The sequence below is a fragment of the Balaenoptera musculus genome, chromosome 3 (genome assembly GCF_009873245.2).
Source record: "Balaenoptera musculus isolate JJ_BM4_2016_0621 chromosome 3, mBalMus1.pri.v3, whole genome shotgun sequence".
Classification (NCBI taxonomy): domain Eukaryota; kingdom Metazoa; phylum Chordata; class Mammalia; order Artiodactyla; family Balaenopteridae; genus Balaenoptera; species Balaenoptera musculus.
The window spans coordinates 14,303,297-14,323,403 of NC_045787.1; the positions used below are offsets into that span (position 1 = coordinate 14,303,297).

The window sequence follows — 20,107 nt, forward strand, 5'->3', positions numbered from 1 at the left end:
GAATTTGTTCTAATAAATTGCCTCGGCATTTTCTACTGAAATTGCACACAGCATTCAATGGTGCCATGTCTGACTTCCATAGATAATTTTCTGAACTGTTTTTGTTTCCAAAGTCTTCACATAACATTTTTCACAAAATGACACTTACAATAAAGGTATAGTAGTTAAGCCTCAAAAAAAAAAATAAAAAATTGAGTCTTGATTTAATCAGTTTTTGGCATCACCTCCCCCAGTAGTAAGTTATCACTTGATCTGAGCTTGGTATCCGGCATTAATGTGCTGACTATTTTCAGTATTCATGGGTATCAAGAATGCAAGGTAGTCTCCTGCTTACCTTCAAGTATGAGCAATTTGATTTGCTAAACTAACTACAAAACTGAAAGCAACCATGGGTCCAATGAAACAAAACATGAGCCCTTCTCTTTGTGCCTGGACACTAGCAATGCAGGACCAGGATTCCTGGGGATTGCAGGAAGGGTCTGGGTATACCACAGGCTCCCACAGGCAAAAGTCGGCTGAGCTACCCAGAGCAGAGCCTGGAATCCAGCAGTTGACCGAAGATGGGATGCACAGGCAGGCCAGAGGCAGGCTGGAATCCAAATAAATAGGCAAGCCTAAGGGATGGAAAGAGGAAGCTCATTCAATGGACCCAGGAAGGAAAGAGGAGACCAAAGTCGAGAGATATCCACAAAGGAGAAAGTCAGCAAGTTGGCCCAACCAAGGACAGGAGGCCACAGAAGGTCACGACCCAGGGCAGAAGTCATCTGCTCTCTCCTGCACAATCACTGTGTGTGTGGTCAGCTACAGGCTCACTGGGGCCAGAAAATACTGTGAAAAGAGATCCAACCCCTCCCTCCCATCCACCCGCCCAGCGGGGATGCCAGACAGGGAGGGGCCCAGCTGGTCAGTCCAAAGGCTCTAGGCTTGGTGGGAAGGCAAAAGCCTGTCCTGAAAGCAAGGGTCAGAAATAAGCTGGATTCCCAATCCACTGAAGCTGGATTTACTTAAAGGAGCAGGGAGACAGGCCCCAGAGACAGGGGAATCTTAAGGTCTCTCACCAGTGAATTTTTCAGAGGTGCTGGGAACAGGGCAGGTGACAGAAGTGATGTGCACGCTTGGCAAGCTAAGGTCAACGACACCTGACACAGCCCACGCTCCTCAGAACACCAGTGGATCTTGTCTGGTTTGTCATGGTAAACTGCTTCCTGTTTCAGTGTAGATGTTGAAGTATATAGAATTATCATCTCAGGTTTCAAAATGCCAAACTTTGGAAAAATATTCTGTACCAAACTCAACACCCACCTACTCCCCCTTGAAAAATGAAAGGGCAGTTCATATGTTTTGGGAGTTTATCAAGTGAAATAATTCCTTTGAAAAAGAAATTCCCTTTAATTATCTTCAATGCTCTTTATTTTGCCCTGGTCTTATGGCCTAAGGGTGGTTTAGATAGAAATAACACAGCGAAACTCCCACCAGGACTCTTGTGACAGGAGGCTTTTTCTTCTGTCACTTGTGGTCCGTTCAGACTTGTGATTTCTTTATTAAAACGTTATATGATAACAGTCTCAACAGAGTACCCATCATTCTAATAACTTGCTTGGCTCCGAGCTGACTACAAATGGAGCTTCACCACGCATTCAGCATTTGAGTGCCTTCACGGGCCAGGCTCTGCTTCTAGGAGCTAAGGACAAAGCAGTGTGTCCATTCTCAGAGAGCTTGGTGAGGAGACACAGGAAAAAAAAAAAAAATCAAATAATCACACATGATACAATGTCAAGGTAGTGGCCCTCTTGGATGGAGAGGTTGAAAAGGCCTCTGTGAAAAGGTCTTCAACCAGGCATGCATCCCTGAATGAAGGTGGGGAAGGCCAGGCACATCTCTGCAGGACCCAAGTTCTCGAAAGGGAAAGACAAGCCCTCAGTCGGCTAGAGTGACAACCCCTTCCCAAGTTACAGTAAGCAAGTGTCCGCACAGAGCTATGCAGATTTACAAATATGCACATGTTTTTTCCTGGAACTTAGTGCACCAACAATCAGACATTGTTTTTTTCCTATATTCCCAAAGTGAAAATTATTTGACTTTCCATCTTTGAGCTACAAGATGCCAAACCAGATTCTTGGAAGAGATCTAGATAGTCAATCATGTGGCTTTCAGGCCTACAAACAATTTTTTCACTCTAAACCAAGAAAGTTGGACAAACTGCAGTCTACTTGGTGTTTAAAGCAAGACAAAGCCCCAGTGGTGTTCAGTCTCTAGAGTATAGACTTCTGACTCTAGGAAACTCCACAGGCTGGTGTTTAATATCCATCTCAGAGACGGGTATTTCCAGGATGAAATAGCAAAATGTGAGAAAAGCACAGGAATTTAAGAGTTTCCCAGCTTAATACAGCTGCATTGTTCTGATGGAAGTGAATTCCAAGAATAACAGATGGACCCATACTGAAGTTAACAAAGGAAATCGCATACATCTGATTTTTTGAAAAATTATCTGCCACTTGTCACCAGCATGTCCCTCTTTCCTCTGGCTTTCTGGATGGCCGTGCAGCCAACTTCCTCTTGAGAAGGGCCCCTCACCCACCCACAGGGGCAGCACCATCCACCCCCATGCACACATCACAAGGTCAGCGCCAAATGCCCATCGGTGGTCAGCAGACCTAAGTCAACATTCAATTCTCCATCCTTGGACTCTTGAGCTAGGTCTACACCACTTCTTTCTTGACAGTGTCTATTCCTTAAGAAGGAAAACAAACCACAGTTTCTAACGCACTTGTATACCTTGAAGCAGCACAAGAAAAGGTATCCAAGAGGAAAGTAGTTTAACAACAAATTGCATAGGGAGTTAGCGCTTAATGGTTACAGAGTTTCTGTTTGGAGTGATGAAAAAGTTTTGGAAATAGTGGTGATGGCTGCACACATTATGAATGTAATTAATGCCACTGAATTGTACACTCAAAACATTTAAAATAGTCATTTCTATGTAATTTATATTTACCACAAATAAACACACACACACAAGAAAGCCCAAATTCCAGTTCAAAAAAATAACTTGCATATTTACCCATTCATTTTTCTTTCAACTCAAATTTGGACATTTGTTGAAGTAAGTCAGACAGAGAAAGACAAAAATCATGTGATATCACTTACATGTGGAATCAAAAAAATGACACAAATGAACTTATTTCCAAAACAGAAATAGACTCACAGACATAGAAAACAAATTTATGGTTACCAAAGGGGAAGGAGGGGAAGAGAGGGATAAATTAGGAGCTTTGGATCAACAAAGTACTGTATATAAAATAGACAACAAGGACCTACTGTATAGCACAGGGAACTATATTCAATATCTTGTAATAACCTATAATGGAAAAGCATCTGAAAAAGAATAGATATTTATACAGATGTATAACTGAATCACTTTGCTATATACCTGAAACTAACACAACATTGTAGATTAACTATACTTCCATTCTAAAAATGGTTAAAATTTTTAAAAAATTTTTGGACCTTTGCAGGAGAGATCAATCATAGCAAATATTTTACACATCCATCCAAAAAGTTGAAAACCCCAAAAGGAATACAATGTCATAGCTGTTAACACACACAACAGAATTTAATATGGCAGTGGTACCCCAAAAGCCAGGGCTGTATACTATTTTAGGGATACGCTTTGCTTCTCAACTGGACTGCAAAAAAACTACTTTGTTAAACTTTACTGTATGCCAAAAATTCTACCTTTAAATCAAAAACATATCGATAAACTAAAACACACAATTAAAATAGAGGGCAATTAACATACTCTTAGGCATAACCACAGGAAACTGCCTTTTCAGCTCCCTCATCCTACAGAGATGGCGACTTCCTATGGTTCAACGGAACCCACAGGTTAATTTGGCTGTAAGCAGTGACTGCAACACCAGGGATACCTGACACTTGAGAGGCTACAGGGAACGAAAATATAATGTTTCTTTCCTTTTGAGAAAAAAATGGGTAAAGTTTCCCCCAAACAAGTGCATTAATATGAGACTGTTTCTCTTTACCAAAAAGGAGAAAAAAGATTGAAAAGGAGATAGAATATACTCTTTGGTTTTTTGTTTGTTTGTTTTAAATTTATTTATTTTATTTATTTATTTCTGGCTGCGTTGGGTCTTTGTTGCTGCGCGCGGGCTTTCTCTAGTTGCGGCGAGCGGGGGCTACTCTTCGTTGCAGTGCGCGGGCTTCTCATTGCAGTGGCTTCTCTTGTTGCGGAGCACGGGCTCTAGGCATGCGGGCTTCAGCAGTTGCAGAACGCCGGCTCAGTAGTTGTGGCACGCGGGCTTCAGTAGTTGTGGCTTGTGGGCTCTAGAGCGCAGGCTCAGTAGCTGTGGCGCACGGGCTTAGTTGCTCCGAGGCATGTGGGATCTTCCCAGCCCAGGGGTCGAACCCGTGTCCCCTGCATTGGCAGGCGGATTCTTAACCACTGCGGCACCAGGGAAGCCCTACTTTTTGTTTTTTAAACAACATAAAAGCAAGGGAATTATGTGCAGGCCAGTTGACTGCAAAGAATCTGTCCTGTTGTTCAAGAGTTCGGCTCTGAGAGTCACAGTATCCTAATGACACCACTTCTGCATCATTAACGTCATCCCCCCAAACTCCTTCCCTCCATCTTTGTAAGTTTAGCTGTCGCCCTGCTGGTTTCCCCCCGCCTGCCGCCACCATTCACGGGAGCTGCCTTGGGGGGGCCCTACCCGACTTGGGGGGCCATGCCAACTGCTGCTCACTCACTCCGCATCCGCTCACAGAGAAGGAGCTGGCGGGGGAGACCTCTTTACCCCGGCACCTGTCTCTGCCAACAGCTGGCTTTGCCAGTGAAGCCAGGAAGGCGGCTTCTGCGGCTGCTGAAAAGGGCTGGCGTTCCTGGGCTCTCGGGGGCCAGCGTGTGCAGTCAGCTTCCTCTCGGATGACATTCTCAACTCGGTTAAAAGCTCCAGGCTCCACACTTCCCTTGAGAAGTCAGATCTGACCTGTTCCCCCCTCAAGTTGAAATCACTCAGTTCTAGTTGTCTGATTCCTGACAATCAGCGGGGTTGCAGGGTAACATTCGGAGCTCTGAAATGGGAGACATTCTGGGCTGTCCCACGGTCAATTTTCCAGCACTCAACAGGCTTGCGGGAGATTTCTCTGTGACACAGGAGTGGACCCGTACGGGATGTGGAAAGGTCAAAGGCTGCCACATCCATATGACATTCAAGGGACACAAAAAGACACCAATCAATGGGGGCAAAGTGAAGCGGTAAAAAAAGCAAAGAAAAGCAGCTGGACAGAGCAGAATGTGTATGAAAAATAACCAAAAATGCAATGAAAAATCACTACACTAACCCATCAAGTTTGACAAAATTGGGCCCACAGTATTAATTCCAACAAGTCAAAGTGAAGGTCAAACCCAAAAGGTTAGGGATGGCTTTAAATGGGAGATGTGATTATAAATAATGAGGGTTATGTTTCCTGTGTGGCCTGAGGAATTCTGACTATCTTGGAGGGTGGGGATGACTTGAAAGAACCAGGCAATCTAACGGCCTTTTTGTGGATTAATAAAATGAGAAGAATAACTTTTAAAACCGAGTCTAATTATACTTAGTGCAAATAAGAGAAGGGCACGGAGGAGGGCATTTACTTGTAGATTGGGACGATTAATTCTCCAGCCAGTAAAATATTTCAGAAGACCCCATAGAGAGACAATGCAAACAGAAAACCCAACAGGATGGTTGCAGAGAGTAAGTGTCTTGATTAAGTTGACTGGGGTAAGTTAAAAAACCACCCCTTAAAATACAATTAGGTAAATTGATATCACTATAAGCTATTTCAGAGCGATCAAATTAGGCTCTTTTCAGGAAAGATGATAAAATCGTTGACTCTCAAAGTGAAAAATCTAATTTAAAACTCATTAGTCAATTCTACAATGTTCCAAAAGGGTGCTTCAGTGATCACCCACGTGTCTGGTGAACATTTTAGAAAAGATAAACATTCAGTGCCAACTTCCATCCTACCCTTTTCACCAGAGTCGATCTTCTAGCCAAATCTGGACCCTGCAGAACCACAAAAGCATGGTGCTCTGCTACAACTCTGTCCAAGGCTTCATGTGCAAGAAGACAAGTCATTTCTAACTTGCAGAGCACGTGCTGACCTACCCACGTGCTTCCTGCTCCAGAAGCCACAACTATGCATTTTTTCAAAGTGTGTTAGCGTGTCACTCACACTTTTCTTTTCCCATCTGCAAATACTTCACAGCGAGTATAACATAAGTTATGAGTCAAATGGGAATGTTTTGGTCCTCTGCACTCCTGGGACCAACCTAGAGTAGTTTAAATTTTGGCGTGGGATGGAATTTTAGATTAATATAAAACTATCTGCTTGGTGAAAAAAGAACAGCTGAGCAAATGTGCAAAACCCTCAGAGACTGAATGAAAAAAGAAAACGGGCCCTTTAGGGCTCTCACCAAAAACGACACCGTATTATCTCCTATCTACCCCCTGTCCCCGTGACCTCGTTTTAGGATTTTAGTTACTTGTGGCTCCGCTTGGTTTCCAACACGAAACAGGATTTTGAAAACTGCTTTTTAATCCACCTGAGCACTATTTCGCTGCAGTTAGCACAACCCCTGGCCACGCTTCAGGTGAAATGATTGCTGGAATTGGGGGTGGGGTGGGGTGAGGGATGGAATGCCCACAGAGAAAGGGAAAGCTTCTCAAGGCCTAGGGAAAATTTTCCACCGCTACCTCAAGCTCTTTTCCTTACCTTTGCTTCGTCCAAAACAGTAGCACGGGTGGTACACAGAGGGGATTGAGAGTACTTCCTGCTTTTCACTGTAGTAACTACGACCCTAAGGCAGTTCTCCGCAAGTCTTATAAACCCTCACGACTCAAACATGGACTAGCAACGTCCATACCACCAGGTAGCTGGTGAGAAATGCAGACTCTCAGCCCCCAGCCCAGACCTGCCGATCAGAATCTGCACCCGAAACAAGACCCCCAGGTGATTCCTGTACAGTAAACCAAAGGGAAATTCAACTAATAGTTTGGAAGCTGTTCACAGATTCTGAGAGGTCCTATTTTGGTAACATAAAAATTTTACTAGAACTGTTCATAAAGATACAGAAAAATACCCACTTGACAGCTTTTACCCGTTACCATTTGACCTCAAACACTGATATCTTCTTTTTTCTGTTGTGGTAAGATGTACACACTGACATAAAAAGGATGACAATGGCAAATTTTAAGTGTACAGTTCAGTGGCATCAAGCACATTCACACTGTTGTGCAACCATCACCATGATGCATCTTCAGAACTTTTTCATCTTCCAAAACTAAAACTCTGGACCCATTAAATAACTCCCCATTCTCCCTTTCTGTAGAAACACCAATATCCTAACACCCTTTAATAACATACCAAATTGGGCTGAAATGAGCCCATACTTTGAAAAGTTACCATGGGTTTGATCAGGACAAGGTCATGCTCTACATCTCTGACCCTGATTCCTTCAGGAATCTACATCAGATAAACAGCGGGTGTGCCTGTCCTGGGGACCAGAACCAGGTAATGAACTTCTAACCCTTGGTGGCGACGCCTGTATGTTCCACAGGGAACCTGTAACGTCAAGAGAGGAAGAAGTAGGTCAGAAAAGGAGGGAATCTGTAACGTCAAGAGAGGAAGAAGTAGGTCAGAAAAGGAGAAACAAAAGTCTTCTGGCCATTGCCAGCTCTTGATCCACGTCTCATCCACGTCTTTCCAACCTGCCTCACTCTTGTCACATTTTAAACCCTGTATTTCCTACATGGGTCGCCAAGCTAATTATAGTTGTCATACTTGGGAATGACAGAGCGGACAGTGTAAGACCAAGGATTTGATGACTGATTGAAGACTCGAAGGCAAATTTGGGAGTTGTTTCCATGTTTAAGTATATACTTTTCTGGTTTAGTTCTTTCTAAAGCCACAATCCATAAATACTGTCAAGAGGGAACAGAACTGCTGGCCTGACCAACCCTTTCCATGCCTCACGGAGGGCTGCCCGTTGACCAGCTGGCAATGGTGTCACAGGACACAGACTGCTGACCACGCGACACAGTAAGTAGCACTAAGAGACTGTTGGAATTGCTGCAACGCCTCTGTGGAGCGGAGCAAAGCGAAGGTTGATCGGAATAGAAAGCATCTTCAGAATCTCCAAGACACTCCGTTGAAGCAAAATAAGCCAGCAACAGAAAAGGACAAAGACTGTTATGATTCCACTCATATAAGTATCTAAAGGAGTCAAAATCATAGAGACAGAAAGTAGAAAGGTGGTTGCCAAGTGCTGGAGGAGGTGAGATGGGGAATTAAAGCGTTTGCTAGGTACAGAGTCTCAGTATTACAAGATGAAAAAGTTCTAGAGATCTACTGCCCGACAATGGGAACGGACTTAACACTACTGAACTATACACTTCAACGTGGTTAAGCTGGGAATTTTAACGTTATGTGGTTTTTATCACAATTTTTCTTAAGAGGAAAAAAGGGAAAAAAAGTAAAGTATCTTTGGGATTAAAAAATAAGTCAAAAAAAAGAAAAGAATTCCCCATTAAGTCCTGTCAAGTCAGGTACACGGTTTAAATATTGTTTTCCTTTTTTATTATCATCTTGAGAAGTATGTACAAGGCCTGAAAGAAACTGAATTCTCATCTGGGGAAGGTGAGATGGCAAGAGGGGAGGAGAGAAGGCAAGACAGAAATATGCTGGCTGGGTCACTTGGTCCTTAGTTTACAGGTCACATCACACTACCCGAGAACCTGATGGGAAAGAGACCAGACTGGGCATCAGTGACTGGGAGACACTGGATTCCCAGTGGTCTCTTTGCTCCCCTCTCCCTGCACCCACCCCCCTCTCTCCATCTGCACATCACAGCTGTATCTTCACCACCAGACAAATACTGAAGCGCCATTCAAGACTCTCGGATGAAAAAGTAACTGAGGAATTGCAAAATAGCCCAGAAACATCACTGCTTATTAAGCCAAGAAATGAGGAATGTACCACCAAGAGGATCATCTCTGCTCAAGGTTTTGATAACCAAGTAGCCCAACAGCCACAAACTATACAACACTGACCTTGAAGATTTTGTTCTCAACACAACTTGCAAACAAAATTCAGCAACTGAGAGTTTTAAATACTGGCATATGATGTCCTTTTAGTCCTTTATGTCTTACATTTTAATATGTGTCTCTGTGCGAGGTACCCATTTCTAAAATTAAAATTCCTTGGGATTAAAGACAAACACGACTATATATAAGATAGGTAACCAACAAGGACCTACTGTGTAGCACAGGGAACTCTACTCAATATCTTGTAATAACCTATAATGGAAAAGAATCTGAAAAAAAAAAAATTACATATAACTGAATCACTGTGCTATACACCTGAAACTAACACAACACTGTAAATTAACTATACTTCAATTTAAAAATTTTTAAATTGGTTTCCTTATAAAATGGAGAAACTGGGCTCCTTTCACCACTGTCCAAATATAATCAGTGGTCCAGTTTCTGGATTCAGGTATTTGTTTTCAGTGATATGGCTTTTCACTTGTTTTCCACTAAAGAATAGGGACCCTGGAGCAGTGGTTCCCACACACAGAAGGAGCTTCTTCAGTTGCTTCACAAGGTGCATGAGGAGGCTCAGGTCAGGCGGTTTGGTGCATCCTGTCCTTACAGGGGCCAGGACACTGCCACAGTCTCACTGGCAGGCCAGCAGTTCCAACACTAGGAAAGTGGACGAATTTTAAGGGAAAGTGGTCATGAAACCAACTGGGAAGTACTGATATATTTGAACTTTTTCTCAAATTGCTTGCACCCTATACTTCTGATTCTTCCTGATCCACAGGAAGGAAACCAGCCAAGTGCAGGGCTCCTCTGTCCAGTACTAGTTAGAACACTTTGATTTCGATTTGGGAGAATTTTTTATTGTGTCTCTCACACACTCGAGGTGTGCATTACACATTCCTTTTGGGATTCTGTTGTATCACTGAGAAAAGATGTTTAAGGTATGAGGGGCGACGAGAATGAGCACACGTGCCCTTACGTAGGGCCACCCGAGGAAGCAGAACACGGATGTCACGAAGCTGCAGGGACTCCGCTCACCTGACCACAGTCCGTCCGGAAGACAACGATGCCCTCTGCACAGGAATTTACGGTACTTGGAAAATGCTGGCCATTTTCTCTCAGCCAGACCCGTGTCCCCTGTAAACAAAACAAGCAGGATTTAACTATGAGTTTGGATTGCATTTTGTGGCAGAACACCACTCTTAAAATTACTATGACTACTACATGCCTTAAAAATCACCTTTTGAAAAGCAAACATCTTTCTCAAATAAGCAAGGAATGAATCTTCAAAGAAAGCATCACCCACAGCCTTACACGTATACAAGTGTGACTGAGACAGAGTCCCACCAGACAGAGAAAGGACAGAGAAAATAGTACTAAAACACAACTGAGGGACTTCCCTAGTGGCGCAGTAGCTAAGAATCCACCTGCCAATGCAGAGGACACGGGTTCGAGCCCTGGTCCGGGAAGATCCCACATGCCGCAGAGCAACTAAGCCCGTGCGCCACAACTACTGAGCCTGCGTGCCTAGAGCCTGTGCTCCACAACAACAGAAGCCACCGCAATGAGAAGCCCGTGCACTGCAACGAAAAGTAGCCCCCGTGCGCAGCAATGAAGACCCAACACAGCCAAAAACAAAATATTAATTAATTAATTAATTAAAATGCAATTGATTTATGTGGATTATCTCTTCACACACACCCTTTGAGGCAAGCACCATTATCATCCCATTTTACAGATGGAGAAGTGGAGGCCTAGACGTAAAGAAACTTGCCCAGCATCACACATCCAGAAACCACAAGTTTAAAAAGGTCACCACACTGCTTCACCCCAAGTCAAGAACTCTTTGGGACCTTCGGGCTCCATCTTCCCGGGTCCAAGCCCCATACACTTGCCCACTTGGAGGGCATCAGGACACTCCACTGACTTCCTACTTGGACCAAATCCACGTGTCAACTAGACTCTCCAAGAGAGGGATAAGTTTTAGTAAATATCACAACCCAAGCCACTGGTATGAATTTTGGTAGGATTCCACCAGACACCAAATGCACCGCAAAGTTTGCGATGATATCCCAACAGATAACAACTTCCAGATCCTACTGTTTTAACCTGGGGCACAATTTTTTTGGCATTGATTTCATTTCCCTTTTTAATTTCTCCACTGGACAAATAAAATGACAACCATAATACTTAGCTTTTCAATGCTGAACTTCCTCTTTCTTTGATTTCACAACATGAAAACTGTTTGTTTTCAAGGACAAGTGATAAAAAAAAGTTTGAAGAAATTATTGGGTGTTCACTGGTCAAATTATAAAGAGTTATCTTTATGGGAATTCTTGTACATGGTGATGGGAATGTAAATTGGTGCAGCCACTATGCAAACAGTACGGAGGTTCCTTAAAAAACTAAAAGTTGAACTACCACATGATCCAGCAATTCCACTCCTGGGTACATATCCAGAAAAAACAAAAACATTAGTTCCAAAAGAAACACTCACCCCAGTGTTCACAGCAGCACTATTTACAATAGCCAGACAGGGAAGCAACCCAAGTGCCCATCAACAGATAACTGGATAAAGAAGATGTGTGTGTGTGTGTGTGTGTGTGTGTGTGTGTGTGTGTGTGTGTGTGTGTGTGTGTGTGTGTGTGTGTGTGTGTGGAAATTACTCAGCCATAAAAAATAATGAAATACTGCCATTTGCAGCAACGTGGATGGACCTAGATAAATTATGCTTAGTGAAGTAAGACAGAGAAAGACAAATACTGTATGATATCACTTATATGTGGAATCTAAAAAAATAATACAAATGAATGTATATGTAAAACAGAAACAGACTCACAGCTATAGAAAACAGACTAGTGGTTACCAAAGGGAAAAGGGAGGGAAGAGGGACAAATTAGGGGTATGGGATTAACAAATACAAACTATTATATATAAAATAGATAAGCAACAAGGATATACTCTATAGCACAGGGAATCATATCCATTATCTAACATTATATCCATTAACCTATAATGGAATATAATCTGCAAAACTATGCTATACACCTGCAAGTAACACAATATTCTAAATCAACTCTACTTCAATAAAAAATTACTTAATTTTTTTTAAAAAAGAATTACCTTTATGACTTATGTATACCCAATGTGCCGAAACCGCTTTAGTATCTCATTATGTTATTTCTACTCTGCTCAACAATTTCATTAACTCCAACAAAAATGAAACAGTGGAAATTTAATACCAAAATTATCACTTGAAATAGCACATAAACTTCTGTTCTAGAACTTTCAACCTCATTTCATTGATCTGCTTAATTTCTGTTTTGATTTGAAATGTTAAGTGAAATATTCAAAATATATTGGTTATACATTCAACTTCTAGTTTCAGGGATTACTACCACTCTCAACACAGAGAGAAGCCAGGGGATAAGCAAGATAAAAGTAAACTAACTACACTCATCACTTTATGCTACTTTAAGTTGTGTTACTAATAGCATAAATAGTAGCTTCCAGTAATGGAGTGCCCATGAGGTGTCACAGTCACATGCTAAGAGCCTCAGTAATACTAATACTAACCTAACCTTTGGTAAGATAGGAATCCCTGCCCTGAAACTGAAGTTCAGAGCTTACGTCCTTACCTAACGTCACACAGCTGGTGACCAAGCCAGGTCTCAAATCTTTCCGATTCCTAATTCCATGCTCTTTCCACACATCACACTGTCTCCTTAGAGTAATTCAGAAATAAATAAAATGCACTAATAGGTCAGTCAACAACTAAAACATAACTATACACAAAGGTCCCTTTAAGTGTTCAGTTATCACACACAACTCCTTCTAAAAGGGAAAGTTTAAGATATAAAAATCCAACTTACAAGTTACTCCCTCAGTGCCAACGATGATCCTGCTTGAAATACACCAGCCAGGACCTAAAACGTTTGTTGTCACCACTGTGACTCAGGATCCCTCGTTAAGTCACCCTTGAGTTCAATGAAAGCATTTGGGGTCAGCAAGCTAGACCTTGGGGCTCTGGAAGGAGGGGGACCCAGGGGCAGGGCCACATGTGCATGAGGTTCCACAAGCGTTTCCACCAAGAAGATCAAGGTGGCTGGAGCCCAAGGTTAAAACGGCACCGGCTCCTGTTTCCCTTACGAGTTCTGCGACTCTCCCAGCATCGCTGCTACAACCCTATACAAGGACCTCCACATGGGTATCCCCTTTCTCTTTACTGTGGGAATTTTAAGTTGTTAACTCCAAACTTCTCCAACCTTCCCTCCGTAGAGGGGTTGAAATCCTCCATGATAAAGATGGAAAACAGCATCAAAAATGAGTATGAAGTATTTCTCTATAAACCCTGAACTGTCTTATTTAAAGAACACACGTAACACCAACACGGCCGAGCTGCCATGCCTGCACAGGTCATTCACAGACCTCCGATTCCCACTTTGGGCTGAGACACAGGTAACATCCAGAAAGAAGGACACGACTGTTTGTCAGTCCCGATTTCTTTATTAGCAAACAGCGCCTTTCCAAAAAGGACGTTTACTACAGGCATCTCTAAGACTGCTCTTCCAAATATCATTCCACACCAAAACTGCAGTATTTGTAATGTTCTAGAAAGAGACTTCCAAGTGCCTGAACTACTTTTTCATCCTTTTTAAAATTCACATGTCGAGACTGCAACATTGAAAGCTTTCAAATACCTCCATGTACACACATACACACACACACACACACTCACTCAAATGGAAATTTTCAAACTCATAAGGTAAAAACTTTTACTCATTAGGTAAAAATCATAAAATAATTCACAGTGGACCTCCAACCCAGAATCCTGAGTCCAAAGCTTTGTTTGCTATGACCATCACCTGCTTTGCTTTGATCAAAAAGGATTTCATGTCCCTGTTTACCAAGTATCAAAACTGTCTATTTAGTATGAATAAAGATTATGTTATGAAACATTACTGAATTAATATAAATTGTCACCTGAATTAATATAAACCTCCCAACTCCCAGGGGGTACACTGCATGCAGTTTCTTTTACTTGAGTTTTCTTGTGGTTCTTTTCACCTTCTCATTTGAAAGTATGACCAAGCCCTTGTTGACACAGTCCTTCTTACATGATCAAACACACAGCTCAACCTCCTTAGTCCAAAGGTCCTTCTCAACAGGTGTGAAGAGCTGCTGATAAACAAGTTTTACAAAATCCAGCCCAGATGTCAAATCTAGAGCCCCACTGGCCAGTTTTCCTAAACCTACAGCGGTATCTTCCCCAGATAGGAAGGGAAAATGCATTCAAAACACTCCCTTTGTTCTTTGAAAAAGTTTAAACAGGCAATTTTCACAGAATCAGAATTGCAAAGTAAAACTGGTGAAATGGATATTTTTACATAGATTGTTCTGGGTGGTTTCTCTCAGCCCCCAAACTTTCTGCTTCCATTCTATTCGACTAGAACACATATGTCCAGGTCCAGGAAAGAGGCCACCCACAAGCATTTGAAAACGAAATCACAGAAAGACATTTACCAGACCAACCAAGTTTGAGTGGGGAAGAAAAATGTGCCCACCATATGCAAACCATTATATTCTGTCACTGTTAAATAAGACTGATAATTTAATGTACAATGCAGGCATATGGAGAAAGCTCCTAGCTGACGGAGAAAACTCACACTTGGAGCAAAGATATGCCTTTAAAAGTAGGTGGAACAAGTTTGATCATAAAATAGATGTTTCATTAAAACTTGGGACGTTTTCATCTTAATCTGAGACAGATATGTGTTAAATTCAACTTCTAAAAACTTTTTCTGCACATAATCAGCAATAATAGTTTTACAAGACAAAGCACTTGCACAGAAATTCCCATCTCTTTGATCTTCAGAGCAATCCTATAAGGAGGCGAGTAATACCATCCCTTCAAAAATGAGGTTCACAGGGATTCCATTTTTCCATTGCCAACAAATGATTTCCTGGCTATAATAAAAAAAAGACTGACCATACCAAGTGCTGGTGACAATGTGGAGAAACTGGCAGTGATATAAAATGGTATATCCACCTTGGAAAACAGTTTGGCGGTTTCTTAAAAAATCAAAACATAATCTCACCATATGTCCCAAGAATTCAACTCCCTGATATCTACCTACTCAAAAAAAAAAAAAAAAAAAAAAAAGTTTTTAAAAAGCCTTGTAAGCAAACATTCGTAGCGGCATTATTCATAATAGCCATAGACTAGAAATCACTTGTCGACAGAAGAAAAATGCACAACCTAAAAGTTGCGAGTTACGTTTTATTAGGGGACCTTATGGAGGACTACAGCCTGGGAGCCAGCCTCTCAGATAGTTCCGAGTTAACAGTTGCAAACAGGTAAGGGAGGAGCCAGGATATATAGGAGTTTGTGTTGGAAAAAAAAAAAAAAAATGTGGTCAAACATCAAAAGATTACTGCTAACCACAAAACCCAAGAACTCAAGTTAATGATTTTAGTGTTTTTCTACGTGTGGGAAGATGCAAGAGTCTGGGCTCATTGAAATTATTCCTTAGATACGCATCTTAACTATCTAGGGTCAGGATCCTATTTTTCTCCATCCTGAATTCCCCTCAGGGGGCACCACTGAGGGCGACTGCAGTGGCTGATGGTGGGCACATTCATTTTTTTACGGGAATGGCAGGCGACATTTTTTTGTCCACACACTCAGATGTCCATCAACTGGTTCAGAAACAAAATGCGATAAATCTACACAAGTCTTAGTAATAAGAAACAAATCACAGAATCACCAACAAGGATGAATCTCAAAAACATTATGCTAAGTGACAGAAGCTACACACAAAAAGTAGAGAAGAGGCAAATCCATCAATGCAGAAACTAGATGAATAGATGCCCAGAGCTAGGTGTCGGGGTGGGCACGCTGCCTGCAACGTGGTAAAAGGAACTCTGGGGGGGTCGATGGAACGACTCTAAAACTGGATTGTGCTGATGGCTGCACAACTGTATAAATGCACTAAAATCCACTCAACCGTGAATCTACAATGGGTGAATTTTATTGTATGCAATTATACCTTGGTCATTGCAAGTCATTTAAAAAAACTGTCTCCCAGCCTATGTACTTCTCAATGGTACATGAACATTCTTAACCGCTCCATAATGGGAAAAACCCAATCATGTTTCTGTAATTGAGCAACTGCAATATCAAGAAACATACACACACAGCCATAATGACCGCATGGAAGAGCTGTGTTAAAACTCTGAAGACTGGTGTTGGGTTCATTAAGTTCTCCACTCTTCATTAGGTAGACAAGGGGGCCTCAGAGACTACAAGGCTACAAGGAGACATGTCCGAGCTCATCTCCAGGTGAGGCTGTGGTAGAGGGCATCCCTGCCTCAATTACTGGCCCCCCTCCCTGGAAGATTATCATAAATCCCCGGCCAACTGTGTGTGACTGCAGTACCTCCGTGGGCAAGAAGTTGTACCTATCTCCTCCCCGCTACCACGGAAACACGACGTAGCTCTTCAAAGCCTAAAATATTTACCTTCTGACCCTTTACACAGAAAGTTTAGTGATCCTCATTTAAGAAGATAAAACCTCTATCACAGATTTCAACTTACTGTTGCCCCATTTTAAAAAAATAGTTTTTTTCTTTTAAACTCTTACCTTTCTCTTCTGATTTTAGAATGATTCTCCTCCCTGAACTTTGAAAAAAATGAGTTTAAAAATAAGGTAGGAAAACAACCCTAAAAAGGGATAATGATGATGGACTTTAAATACCATGCTGTGTGGCATGTTCTAATTACAGATTCACAGAAAAGAGAACATTCTTTAGCCAAACACACAACTCAGTCTTAGACCCAGAACAGGGCACCGCACTTATTTTTCTCCCATAACTGCTCACTTGGCCCACATTGAGTACCATGGTTCAGGAGTCTAGCAACCTACACGATAAAGTCACAATCTGTTCCTGAAATGTGATCTGCTCTTTTTTTTTTTTTTTTAAAGACAAAGAGGTCAAATAGATTTGTAATGGAAAGATTAATATGGCTATTTAAATCTGCAGTAAGTTAATCAGCCAAAAGAAAGCTCTCCTCTTTTGCCGGCAATGACTTAGTAAAGAAGTAACCTGGCTTAGAAGATGTCTAATGTAACAGGCTGGGACATGGGGGTCCCTGCTCTTGGAAGATACTGAATTCCAGAAACGAGATGTGGGTAAAATGTGTTAGTACAAGGATTTAAACAGTATTTTAAAAACTGAGGTATAGGGCTTCCCTGGTGGCGCAGTGGTTGAGAATCTGCCTGCCAATGCAGGGGACATGGGTTCATGCCCTGGTCTGGGAAGATCCCACATGACGCGGAGCAACTAGGCCCGTGAGCCACAACTACTGAGCCTGCGCGTCTGGAGCCTGTGCTCCGCAACAAGAGAGGCCGCGATAGTGAGAGGCCCGCGCACCACGATGAAGAGTGGCCCCCGCTTGCTACAACTAGAGAAAGCCCTCACACAGAAACAAAGACCCAACACAGCCAAAAATAAATAAATTAATTAATTAATTTAAAAAAAAACTGAGGTATAACTGACATGTAACATATTAGTTCCAGGTGTACAACATAATGATGTGATATCTGTATATACTGAGAAGTGATCAACACAGTAAATCTAGTTAACATCTATCACCGCACATAGTTAATTCTTTTTTTCTTAAGAGAACTTTTAAGATCTACTCTCTTTGCTAAGAGAGTAGCAAATACACCGTACGGTATTATTAACCCTAGTCACCATGCTGTCCATTAGGTCCCCAGGACTTATTTTATATCTGTAAGTTTGTACCGTTTGACCCCCTTCACCCAATCCCCCCACCCCCTACGTCTGGCAACCACTAATCTGTTCTATCTATGAGTTCAGGGGGTTTTTTTGGTGGGGGGGGGATGTCCCCATGTAAGTGAGATCTCTCCTCTTTTAGAGTCATTTTTGTTGTTGTTGGAAGTAGGAACGCCTTTTCATCAACTGAACAGATGCTATTTTTTTCCAATGCTTATTACTCAAACCCACCTCAAAGGACACAGGGCATCTGTAACATACAGAGTTCTGACACACGTTCCTCCACTGCGTCACTACTGACATTTCGCGTGAGGTAGTTTTTTGCTGTGGGGAGATGACTGTCCTAGTTGGGAACCACTGGTCTAGAGTAACAGAAAGTTCTAGAGCCACAGCCAAATTAAAGGAGTTTTCAGACCCATTAACTGAAAGCAGACTCCACTGTCTCAATTCTAGGAACTTCCACAACCTCCCAAAGTAGGATCAGCCCAGACACGGCCTACCTGGGGCAGATCTAATTTCCGGTGACCTCGGCTGGGTGCTTACACAAGGAAGGGAGGGGCCTGTACAACGTGATTCAAAACCTCTGACGAGCAAAAGGAACGAGGTCTCCGAGGCAGACGGCTGGACGGCAGTACTAGGGGGACTGTCTCCTTTTTCTCCTCTCGGTCCACTGTGCTGTTTCGGGTTTTTTTAATGTACTTTTCATGTTTAGAGCTAACAATGTTTTTATGCAGACAACTGGAACTGCAGAGACGAAACCTCTCCAAAACCTGTGCTCTTTCACCTCAGGGGAGATTTCAACTCCAAGTCCTTGCAAACCTCAATGCACAACTTGTCAGAATGTTTGGAAACGGTGCAGGTGAGAACGAAGTAAAGCATCATCACGCGTACAAAGTGAGTATGAAAAATACAGCGTGAACACGAGCAGTGGGGACAAAGGAGCGTTGCTGGCTGGGGACAAACTTAGAAATGAAAGGAAAAGGTGGACCCCAAGGCATCTCCCCTGCAGAGACAGCCGCCCCTCGAGAGGGGCCTGGAAAACGTGAAGCAGCTGGGCAGCCGCTGTCCCCGGCATCCCTACTGCAGTGGGCGGTCTGTGCATTCCTTGCCACGCAGCAGGCAGAGCACGGGGCCACCGAGGCTGAGTGATCCCCTGACTCACTTCCTCCTCGTGACTGTGAGGCTTCAGACCTGAGGCTGGCACTCCTTTCTGCACAACTGTCTCAGATTCCAAAGAGCCCACGACTGCTCAGCTCCCAAAGGAACTTGGGCGGTTTCAGGCTCAGTGCTCAAAGGATGCAGAACTCAGGTAGTGCGGGCCCAGCACCAACTGCTGAGGAGGGAAAAGTAATGACAGGAGGCTGTGAGCACACAGCCCGGAAGGTCAGAAACATGCGGCGTAAGGATCCCAAGTTTGCACCATTTCACTGTGGTTATGGAACAGCGATGGTGTTTGTTTTCTATAATAGGCAACGCCAAGAACAACTGTTCTACACCCATCAGAGCTGATGCCACCATGAAATTCCAGGGGAAAATGTACTGCTGACACTCATCTTCAGAACTCATAGACATAACCCCTCCCACACAAACACTCCCAAAGACTGTGTGACAAGTGTTGCGTAACTCCCCAGACTGGCCTACGGAAGTCTTTAAAGGCACCGCTTTTTTTTTTTTTTAATAAGGAATATATTCCAGCTATCTGTAGCTGAAATGCACTTGTAGCTGTCAGCTACGTCATCATCAGCATCAACATCATTTCTTGGGCCTAAAGAGCATTTATAGCACTATTCCCACAGGAAGACGTGTCATGTCCCAAACACCCAACCATCAACACATAAAAAACAGTATGGTTGTAAACTGAGACTGCCTACATTCAATACTATAGAGTTGACAATCTGTCCCGTGTCCCTGGACAGTTCCCAGTGAGAAGGATCATGTGGCATCCATATTCTTTCCCGTTGTCCGCCCGTAAGGTCAAACTCTGTCACCACTGTGAGCTGTAGCTTCCATGCAGAAAATAACATGAAGAGTACATGAGCAGTAGGAGGTGGAAAGACAGAAAAAAGAAGAAAGAAAACAGTAAAAGATTTTGCCAACAATAAACTAATCTTTGCTCATTGTTCCCCAGGTGAAGATACAAAGACACATTGGCATCCCCCGCTCCCAATCAAAAGAAAAACAAATTATTTTAATGGACAAGACACCTTATT

General features: G+C 42.6%; 1 protein-coding gene across 1 annotated transcript in view; it reads right to left on the minus strand.

Moving 5' to 3' along the window:
* The window catches only part of MYO10 (myosin X), a 214,682-nt gene that overhangs the window by 156,896 nt on the left and 37,679 nt on the right, over nt 1-20,107 (minus strand). The window contains 1 exon segment of the mRNA XM_036845816.1: nt 10,137-10,235. Within this exon segment, the coding sequence (XP_036701711.1) occupies nt 10,137-10,235 (99 nt within the window).